The sequence below is a fragment of the Beta vulgaris genome, chromosome 3 (assembly GCF_026745355.1).
Source record: "Beta vulgaris subsp. vulgaris cultivar EL10 chromosome 3, EL10.2, whole genome shotgun sequence".
NCBI classification, from domain to species: Eukaryota; Viridiplantae; Streptophyta; class Magnoliopsida; order Caryophyllales; family Amaranthaceae; genus Beta; species Beta vulgaris.
Window position 1 is genome coordinate 31,630,429 of NC_079204.1, and position 10,929 is coordinate 31,641,357.

The 10,929-nt window shown below is 38.2% G+C and overlaps 1 protein-coding gene and 1 pseudogene across 1 annotated transcript; one reads left to right on the forward strand and one right to left on the reverse strand.

Annotated features, from left to right (window-relative positions):
* Positions 1–648: 648 nt before the first annotated feature.
* On the forward strand, positions 649–2,471 carry LOC125495593 (uncharacterized). Its single transcript, XM_048640356.1, has 3 exons — positions 649–1,213; positions 1,257–2,103; positions 2,327–2,471. Exons 1-3 carry the CDS (start codon positions 649–651, stop codon positions 2,469–2,471), a joined length of 1,557 nt encoding a protein of 518 aa, XP_048496313.1.
* Positions 2,472–8,113: 5,642 nt separating this feature from the next.
* Positions 8,114–8,212, reverse strand: LOC125496172 (small nucleolar RNA R71; annotated as a pseudogene).
* Positions 8,213–10,929: the final 2,717 nt, after the last annotated feature.

Consider the following 10,929-nt stretch of genomic DNA (forward strand, 5'->3'; position numbering starts at 1 on the left):
TGTGTGACCTCAAATTGTATGGTGGCTGGAACTGGAAGAATATTAGTGGGGTGGTATCCTTCTGCTTACAATGTGAATATCCTTTATTGGTTAAGTCAATTGATCCACCTGGAGGTGGAAGTTGTTATTGGGAAGAACAAGGTTAACTGTACTTTTGTGTATGAAGTTAATGATAAGAAGGGAAGAGAGATCATGTGGCATGACTTAAAGGAATTAAGCAAACAAGTAAGGGGTGCTTGTGTAGTGCTGGGTGATTTTAATGCTCTGATGGGTTTGGATGAAAGAGTTGGTCTCCCTGTGAGAAGTACAGAAGTAAGAGATATGAGAAGTTGTATGGAGCAGTGTAGCCTAAGGGATATAAAGGTGAATGATTACTTTTTCACCTGGACAAATAAACAAGAGGGAGAAGCCATAGTTTTTTGCAAGTTAGATAGGGCCCTTGGCAATGTAGAATGGGAAAATAAATGGGAAATGATTGAAGCTTATACTTTCCCTGAGGGTGAGTATGATCACTGCCTAGTGGTACTGAAAGTGGTGTCAACTGCTCACAAAAAGAAGCCATTTAGGTTCTTCAACATGTGGTGTAATTCACGAAGTTTTCTGTCTATAGTTCAAGATAGATGGCAAATGCAGATCTAGGGCACAAAAATGTTCCAGGTTGTCATCAAGTTGAAAATTTTGAAGGGAGCTCTGAAGGGGATTAATAAGACTGAGTATGGTGATATTTCAGTCCACCATAATAGAACACAACAACAGATGCTGGCAGCTCAAGCTCAATTGCACCGAAATCCTACAAATGTATATATGAGGCAAATGGAAAGTGAAGCTAGGAGTGCCTACAGTATAGCTCATTCCAATTATCTGAGTTTTTTATCCCAAAAAGCTAAGATAACTTGGATAGAAGGAGATGATAACACAAGAATGTTCCACCAGAGCATTAAACAAAGAAGAATACAGAATAGAATTAATGCCATTAAAAATGCAAGGGGAGAATGGGTGGAATCTTCACATGGTGTAATAGGAGCTTTTCTTGATTTTTACAAGGACTTGCTGGGAAGTAGTTGTGATACAAGGAAGGTGGATAATAAAATTGTCCAGCAAGGGAAAGTGTTAAGCACAGAACAACAACAATGGTTAGATTTGACCTTTGATTCCAAAGAGATAAAGCAGGCTATCTTTTCCATCCCTAATGAGAAGGCTCCAGGAATTTATGGTTACTCCAGTTTTTTTTTTCAAGAAAAGCTGGGATATTATAGGCCAGGAGGTAATAGCAGTTGTTCAAGATTTCTTCAGGACTGGTAGAATGTTACAGGGATTAAATGTGACAACCATCACTTTAATTCCTAAAATCAAATGTCCTGCTGGGGTTGGGGACTACAGGCCCATTGCCTGCTATTCAGTGATATACAACGCCATTACAAAATTGATTTGTTCCAGGCTTAGTTCCATATTGCCAGGGTTGATTTCTCCCAATCAAGGTGCATTTATAACAGGGAGAAGTATTATGAGCAATATCCTGTTGTGTCAGGACCTGGTTAAGAGATTCAATAAAAGGCAAAATCTAGAGAGAGGGATTATGATGAAGATAGACCTCAGGAAGGCTTATGATTCAGTGGAATGGCAATTCATAGAAGAGTTACTTCAGGCTCTCCATTTTCCTCCTCATTTCATGAGATGCATAATGAGTTGTATTACAACACCCAAATTTACATTGCTTATTAATGGGAGTACTGAAGGGTTCTTTTCTGCAAAAAAGGGATTAAGGCAAGGGGACCCAGTGTCCCCCTTGCTGTTTGTGATTTATATGGATTATTTAACCAGGATTTTACACTATATTGGAGGAATTCGAGGATTTAAATTCAGGAAGGGGTGTGCTTCATTGAATTTAAATAATCTCTGCTTTGTAGATGACTTACTCATGTTTTGCAAAGGAAATGCTCACTCAGCTTACCTATTGTTACAAGGACTGAAGCTCTTCTCTGAAACATCAGGGCTACAAGCCAATAATGCCAAATCAGCTCTTTACTGCAGTGGCATTAATGAAAGTGAAGCAAATAGAATTCAGCAGTTCTCTGGTTTTTCCAGGGAGCAATTGCCTTTTAGGTACCTAGGGGTACCAATAAGCAATAAAAAAACTCTCTATAGCTGATTGTGAAGGATTGGTGGAAAAGATGGTAAGTAGAATTTATTTGTGGAGCACCAGGAACTTATCCTTTGCAGGAAGAGCACAACTCATCAACTCAGTACTAATGAGTATAAATAGCTATTGGGGGCAAATTTTTATCATACCCACTTCTGTTATAAGAGGGGTAAATGATATCTGTAGACATTTCCTTTGGAGTGGTAAGGCTATGGGAGTCCAAAGTGGCTACATTAACTGGGAACAGGTGTGCTCACCTAAGAAACTGGGAGGGCTGGGGTTGAGGAATGTTGCAAAGTGGAACCTAGCTGCAGCGGGGAAGCTTGTGTAGCATGTTCGCATAAAGAAAGATGACTTATGGGTTAAATGGATTCATTCCATTTATATTAAGGAGCAATGTTGGTGGAGTTTCAGTGCTCCTCCAAATGCAAGTTGGATAGTAAAGCATTTGTGCAAAGTAAAAGATGCTTTAAGAGGTGTGAATATGCAGACTTGGCAGCTAGATCAAAAATATTCTATAGCAACAGTGTTCCACACTATTACTCATAAGGGGGAAGCTGTGAACTGGGGACATGGTGTTTGGCACAGGATGGTTCTTCCAAAACACAGAATAATAACTTAGTTAGGCATTCAAGGGTGCCTGTAGACAAGGGAGAAATTGTTCAGATTGGGTATTATACAGCAGAATACTTGTTGTATCTGTGAGAGGCAAGAAGAAACTCACCTTCACCTGTTTTTTGAATGTGAGTATAGCAAGGTTGTAATTGGGCAGATTATGGAGTGGTTAGGAGTAAATTACAGACAGAGATCACTAGCCTAGTGGATCATGTGGATAAGAAGACCTTTAAAGGCTCAAAGGTAAGGAGAGGAATATTAATAGCTTTTGTGCAAGCAGTGGCCTATCACATCTGGATGGTAAGAAACATGGCCTTTTGGCAGTACAAGGTACATAGTATACCATATATTGTAAAAAGTATTCAGTATATAGTAAAACACAGAGTCAAGTATTGTCTCCCTAAGAAATGTAGCACAGCTGATAGGGGGTGGATAACAAGGTTGTAATTAGCATGGGTGTAATGTGTAAGTTTAGCTTACAGTGAAATTTTCCTAGGTAATAGATACTAGGATGTATGAGTTTCAGTTTTTGTGATTAATATACTAGATTTCTTACCACAAAAATAAATAAATAATAATAATTCATACTGTAATCCTAAATACTCATAACATAACACAATATTTGACATTATCTGGTCTTAACTCATATCTGAATCATTTCTTCATTATCATATCAAATCATATTTTAAGAAACATAGTATTTTCGAACAATTCCAATAATACAATCTCCTTCATAATTTCGAATGATACTCCATTCCAAAATCATCCTCCAATAATCACCTCATAATAATAACAATAATCAACAACCAATCTTAATTATTCTAATTAACTTCTTCTAACGCAACCACTATGGTAATCAAACTAAATTCTACAAATAGAAATTAACGAAGTCAATCCCATAACTCATAACTCGACTTCATACATATCAACTCCAACTACAATAATTATAACAGACTCCCAATTCTAAGATTATGACTTCTCTTGCATCATCAACAACGACTATCCAATAAGAACGATACAACAACAACAACAACAACAACAACAACAACAACAACAACAACAACAACAACAACAACAACAACAACAACAACAACAACAACAACAATAATACAACAACGACAACAACGTAATAACAACAGCACAAACAACAATAATACCACCTCCACCACCCATAATAACACCAAGACCAACAACACAACATTAAGCACAATAACAGAAGAACAACAACAACAACAATACAACACCACAACCAACAGAAATCACAACAACGGCAACCACCATAACAATAGTATAACAACAACCAACAGGTACAACAACAACGACCAACAACCACAAAGCATCATCAACAACAACGCATCACCACCACCACTACAACGACACAACCACAAAAACAACAATGCAACAATGATAACAACAACCTAACAACATCCACCACAACCACCATAACAACTCCAAAACAGCCAACACAACTACAACAACAATAACAATAGCGCAGCAACAACCACAAAGAACTTCACAACTCCACCATAACAACAACAACAAATAATAACAACAACAATAACGAAAAAACAATAGCAACAAATAGTAACAACAACAACAAATAACAACTTGGGGTTTGGATTACTAATTCCATAATCTGAAATTTAAAGAAAAAAGGCAAGAGGTGTGTACCTATGTTATACTTGAGCAGGGACGAAACAAAGCACAGTCTGGAAGCTGAGCTCCGGCAGTTCGTCGCGGTAAAGGACAGCAGCAACACAACAGCGGCGACAACGATGACACTCCGCTCGCGGTAGGAAACAGAGAAGGGGAAAGCGTCGCGGGATCTCTGGCAACCTCAGAAACCACCGGCAAGGCGCGATGCAGGTAAGAGAGAGAAACTGAAGGTTCAAGGGGAGGAGAGAGAGAGAAACAGGGCTGCAACAAACACCAGTGGTGTGATGGCTTGCGAGTAGCACCACATGCACAGCAAGAACACCAGCGAGGCAATCGGATTCCGACGAGACAGAAAGTAGGGGACGAGAGAGAGGAATTTGAGGAATTGGGGGTTTTTTGGGTTCTCACGGGAAGAGAGAGATGGGTTTTGATTTGGGTTTCTCTGTTTTGGGTGAGATAAGGATGAGGGACTGTGACAAAGTGCCACGAGAGATTGGACAAAAACAATAGGTTAAGTTGACAAACCGACAAGTGCAAAAGAAATGGGCCGACTAATTTTCTATTTAGCCAAATACCACTCAACTTAAACTTAAAATCCGAGAATATAAAATAATAATAATAATAATAATAACTCCATAAAATTAAACAAATAAATATATTACAAACACGACAAATAGAAATCATATTCCACAACTCAAAATGAAATAAGAATTTTCGAAGCATAATTAACTTGATAAATATATTTAGCTTTTAAATAAACGTTCGTAAAAACAGGGCTATTACAATATACCCCTTTATGAAGCGTGCTATTTGCTCTTTGACAAACACTGCAACGAGCCAAAACATTATGTACTCGTTTGATCATATGAGGCCATGAAAAGCGTTCTTGTAATAACTCCATGGTTTTGCTAACACTAAAATGCCTAGCCAAATCACCTCCGTGAAATTCTTTAATCAACAAATCATGAACATGACACTTAGGAACACAAACTTTGTTCCCTTTGAATAAGAATCCCTCCATTTGATGATAATGGTCTTTTGGACCATCTTTTGTAGCCACGAACAGGTCACATATCTCCTCATCAAGAACATAGAATTCTTTAATCAATTCGAACCCAAGTACCTTGGAATCCCCCATATTAAGCAATAGATGTCTCCGACATAATGCATCTGCTACAATGTTAGCTTTTGCAGCTTTGTATTTAGCAACAAAATTGAATGATTATTGTAAGAATTCTACCAATTTTGCATGACGAGCACTAAGCTTATGTTGTCCATAAATAATATTTCAATGATTCATGCTCAGAATGAAGAACAAAAGCTTGTGATCGTAAATAATGACTCCAACGATTAAGAGCTCTAACCATAACATAAAACTCTTTGTCAAAGGTAGAATAATTAAATTTGGCATTGCTAAGCTTCATGCTGAAAGAAGCAATAGGCTTACCACATTGAATCAAAATAGCCCCAATACCTGTTCAACTTACGTCACATTCAACTTCAAATCGTTTAGTAAAGTCAAGTAAAGCTAGAATATGTGTGTTACTGATTAATGAGCTTTTGTGCTCATTCAAGATCGTCTTTTAGGCTCCTTTTAAGCTTTGGTCGAGTCATTTTGGTTAGTTTTTAGTTCATTTTCCGTAATTTTGTGTCCTTGAGTGTTTTTGGTGTCCTAGAGTAGTTTGTCGTTGCGTTTTGGTGTTGTTTGTGTTGCTTTGTAGGTTCCCGAGGTGGCTCATGGCTTTGGTTGGGGTGCTCTCACCATGTTGGAGCTGCTTTTGCTGCTTCAAGCTCGGAGCTACCGCTCCTCAATTGAGCTACAGCTCAACTTTGGCAGATGTTTTGGATGGGAGCACTCCCCAAGATCTCCCAAGATCTCCCAGAGCGAGCGCTCCCCTGTGCTCTGGCCGACACTTTGCTTTCTCCGTCACAATTTAAAATTTTATTTTGAGTGCCATATAAAAGCAAAAGGGGGGAGAATGTAAAAGGAGGACTGATTCTACTTCTTTAGTTTTAGTTTTTAGCTTTAAAAACAAGAGAGAAACAAGAGAGAGAAGGGGTGACAACTTTGAACTCTTGAGGATCTCAATTAACTTATGCACTCGTAGTGGACTTTAAGGTTTAAACTCGACAGTTATTTCTGGTAATCATTAAGTTTATACCTGTTGCACTTGATTTCAATCCGAGTAGTTGCATGTTTTGAGTTACTTTAGTTTATCCAATTTCTCTACTCGACTTCTACTTGCATGTTGGTAATTTGTGTTTATATGTATGCTATGTTGTTCATCATGAGTGGTGAGTAGTCCCATTTTAGGGCTTGGGGGTGAAAACCTCTATTTTTACTATGAATAGTTGATTGGAGCATGTTGATAGGATTGTGAATGTGAAAATGGAGTTTTAGTGTAATTTGATTGTGGGTCTCTTTGCTTGATCACCATTGAAACTCTTCTAAGATATCCTAATTGTAATCGAGAGGTGAATTTAGGATGTGTAGCCCACTAGACTCACTTGTCTTAAATTCACTAAGAGATTAGGTCTTTGAGTCAAGATTTTGTGAGCTGGATGTACTTAAGCATGTTGAATTGAGCAATTACCACGAGAGTAGGAGTTGCTTAGTCTAATATAGTACTAATTTGCTTGAGAAAGTGAATAGTTATAGCATATAGTTTACTTCATCACATCCATACCTCAATTGACTAGTTCCATTGACTATCTATGAACTTAGATTGGATCCTCATCCCCAAGACCTATTTTCATCATATTGAATTCTCATTATAACTTAATTGTGTAACCTAGTTTAATACAACCCTCAATCCTCGTTGTAACCGAGACTCATCCTCTAGTAGTCCGAAATTTGTGTTCACTATCGGTTCTCCCTTGGGTTCGATCCCTTGCTTGCCTTTGCTACTTATTAGTGGGTTGTGTTGAGGTGTTTTATAAATTGTAATTTGTAGGGGATCCTTGGACTTTAACGACATCCCCAGTTCCGAGATCCTTCCTACCAAATTTTGGCGCTGTTGTCGGGGGGCGCAATAGAGATGAACTTTTGAGTATTTGTATTATGAGTTACGATTTTTTATTATTTCCATATTATTAATTCATTGCTTGGGTCGTTAAGTCCTTCCTTGTTATTACTAACCCTCTACTTAGCTTTGATATTGTACATAAGCACAAACCCCGCAGGTGATACTCCAATTCTAAAGAGGCAAAGGGGTAGACCTTGAGTTATTTCACCATCTCCACGAGTAAGAGTTAGTGATACACCAGGCTCATCTTCTTAGTACACTCCAATAATTTCTATTTCTCCTCCTAGAATGGCCGAAAATCAACAAAGAACTCTTGAGGACTATGGGGTTCCAATGGCATTCGAGGAGAGTAGTAGTATTAACCGTCTGCCTCTTCCAGATGGTAATTACGAATTTCCAAGCCAATTGATAAGAATGATCAAGAAAAGACAATTTGAAGGGAGAGGTAGTGAATGTCCTTACACGCATCTTGCTCACTTTGTAAAGTTGTGCAACATTGTTAATGAGCATAATGCTACTCAAGAGCAAACTCGAATTCATCTCTTTCACTTTTCACTTGATGGTAGAGCTTTGGCATGGCTTGAGTCACTTCCCGCTATTTCTCTAATAACATGGGCGGAGGTGACTAAGGCCTTTTTGAGGAGATTTGTTTCGGAAGAGAAGACGGCGGAGCTAAAACGTCAAAGAGTTACATTCTCTCAACTAGATGGTGAGACATTGAGTGAAGCTTGGGAAAGGTTCAAGGACTTGAGACGGGCTTGCTCTCATCATGGTTATGACTTGGCTACACTTTTGAGATCTTTCTATGCTGGCCTAAATCCCATAACTCGTGCTAATCTTGATCCAGGTGCGCTGCGGGAGGGTGGCTTTTGAAAATTAATTTGAATGATGTGGAAGCCACAATTGAAGAGGTAGCAAGACATAGTGGTTGGAGTGGTTCCGGTCGAAAACAAAATACAAGGAGCGCCGGTAAGATAGATGTTGACAATTATGAAGCTTTGGCGTCCAAGTTGCAAGTTGTGATGAAAAATCTTGACAAGATTAACTTGTCATCGTCTTCATCATCAATCCTTATAAATGTCATACAACCTTGTGAAACATGTGGAGGTTGTGATCATGTGGCGGCTCAATGCATGGCCACATTGGAGCAAGTAGCCGCGGTAGGGGCCTGAAATGACCCCTACGCACCCACTTTTAATCCCGGTTGGAGAAATCACCCGAATTTTGGGTGGAAGTAAGGAAACCAAAAAACTCACCAACCACAACCCTACTAACAAAACAACAAGTACCCTCCCAAAACCTAAACCAATTAACTCAAACACTAAATAACCAATTTCAAGCTACTTCGAGACCACCTACTGGTTTCAATCAAGGGGGCGGTTTCCAAGGATAAAGACCCCCGTATAACCCTCCCACATCACAAAAGACTTCACTCAAAGCCGCACTTGAAGCCTTCATAACCCAACAAACTAAATCCAATGCGGAAGTGTCCTCCACCATCCAACAAATGCAAGCTCATAATAAGATGATGGAGACACAACTTGCCTAATTAGCCCAAAAAATTAGCCAACAACAATCTTAACAATCACTTTCGAGCCAACCTAGTAGCAACCCTGCTAATCATGATAGAGTGAATGTCGTTACCTTGAGATTGGGTATTACATATGAGGGTCCAGTTATGAATGAATTTAAGGTTGAGAATAGAAAAAGTGAAATAGTTGTGGAGAAAAAGAGTGAAGAAGAGAAAAAGAAAGAAGTAGAGAATGAAAAACAAAAGAGTGACAAAAATGAGGAGGAATACGAAAAAAAAAAGAGAAAGGAGCGCTAACTCGGCATTATCTTACGCCAATTCATTTTCCGCAAAAATTTGCGGTGAAAAAGTTGAATACTAAACTTGCTCAATTTCTTGAACTCGTGAATGGCATCCAAATCAACATTCCATTCTTGCAAGCTATAAAGGAGATGCCATTCTATGCAAAGTTTCTAAAAGATCTCTGACTCATAGAGATAAACTTGATGATGCAACAGTTTCTGACCTTCCGCAAAATGTTAGTTCGATCATTCAAGGAATTATGCCGGAAAAGAAGTCTAATCCGGGTGCTTTTCTAATTCCAGTAAAAATGGAAGGTGTTGAACAAAAGAGTGCTTTGGTCGATCTTGGAGCCAGAGTGAGTTTAATGCCCTTAGCTATAGCTAGCAAGCTGAATCATGCTATGAAGTCATCAAGGAGAACTATTCAATTGGCCGACCGCACCATTAGAAGACCCGTTGGAGAATCGATAGATGTTCTGGTTCAAGTTGGTAAGTTCACCATTCCTTGTGACTTTGTGGTGATGAACATGGACAAGGATCCTTGCACACCTTTGATACTAGAGAGGTTGTTCTTACACTACAAAAAAAAAACTACATATAGAGGCAATCCAAAATTGCATCTAAATATATATTTGTAGCCTCTAATGGTGTTTAGAGGCAATTTTCTCGCTGCCTCTAATTAGTCCGTCGCTAATTATAGGTTGCCCCTATTGCCACCTTTTAGAGACAGACAAGTTATGGTGTTGCTAATTGTTGGTTGCCCCTAATGCCACCTTTTAGAGACAGATAAGTTATGGTGTTGCTAATTGTTGGTTGCCCCTAATCCCACCTTTTTGAGGCACAAAACTTGAATTGTTGCTAAAGCCACTTACATTTAGAGGCGACCATCAGGCAGTCGCTAATTATTGGTTGCCTCTGATGCCATATTTTTGGGGCACACATGTTACGTTGGTGATAAGACCATTTTTATTTAGAGGCACCCATAAGTTTGACTCTAATTTTAAATTGCATCTATTGCTTAGTTTTTGGGGCACACAAATATTGTTTCTTAAACCACTTATGTTTAGATGCAACTATAAATTTTGCCGCAGATTCTAATTTAAGGCAACCACTTCTTTTGCATCTAAATATATTTAGATGCAATTACGTTTCATAGGTTCAAAACACATTTAGGGGTATTTATACATGTTGCTCCTAATTATATTTAGATGCAACTGTGAAATTTTATAAAGTAGCTCTTTAGATGCACCAAATTGTTATAATGATATTTAATAATGCTACGTAATTTTTAATATTATTTATTCATTTACTTATTTTGCATAATAATTCAGAAAATTAACATAAATGGAAGAAAGAAATTATAGATTTATCAAAGAAAGAAATATGCATTTATATAAACGTGACAACTATACACAATCCAAAATAATATCCATAGATGGTGATACATAATAACCTAGAAAGTTTTAACATAATCATTCCCGTATATCTAAGGAGGCAAAATCTAAGTAACATAAGCTATGTAGTCAATGCACCATATCTGCCAATCTGTTCCAAAAAGTATGTGCCCAAAAAATCTCCAAAATACGCAACTGTTGTACATCTTCACTAATACTACTGAGCCGCACTTAGTAATGCCCTATAACCTCATCGTCACTAATACTACTATCACTATCGATCTCT

Coding starts and splice junctions, on each gene's coding strand:
- LOC125495593 (XM_048640356.1), top strand. CDS start 649: ATGTTCCAGGTTGTCATCAAGTTGAAAATTTTGAAGGGAGCTCTGAAG. Junction 1,214..1,256: donor GAAGGCTCCAGGAATTTATG/GTTACTCCAGTT, acceptor GGGATATTATAG/GCCAGGAGGTAATAGCAGTT. Junction 2,104..2,326: donor AGGGAGCAATTGCCTTTTAG/GTACCTAGGGGT, acceptor TGATATCTGTAG/ACATTTCCTTTGGAGTGGTA.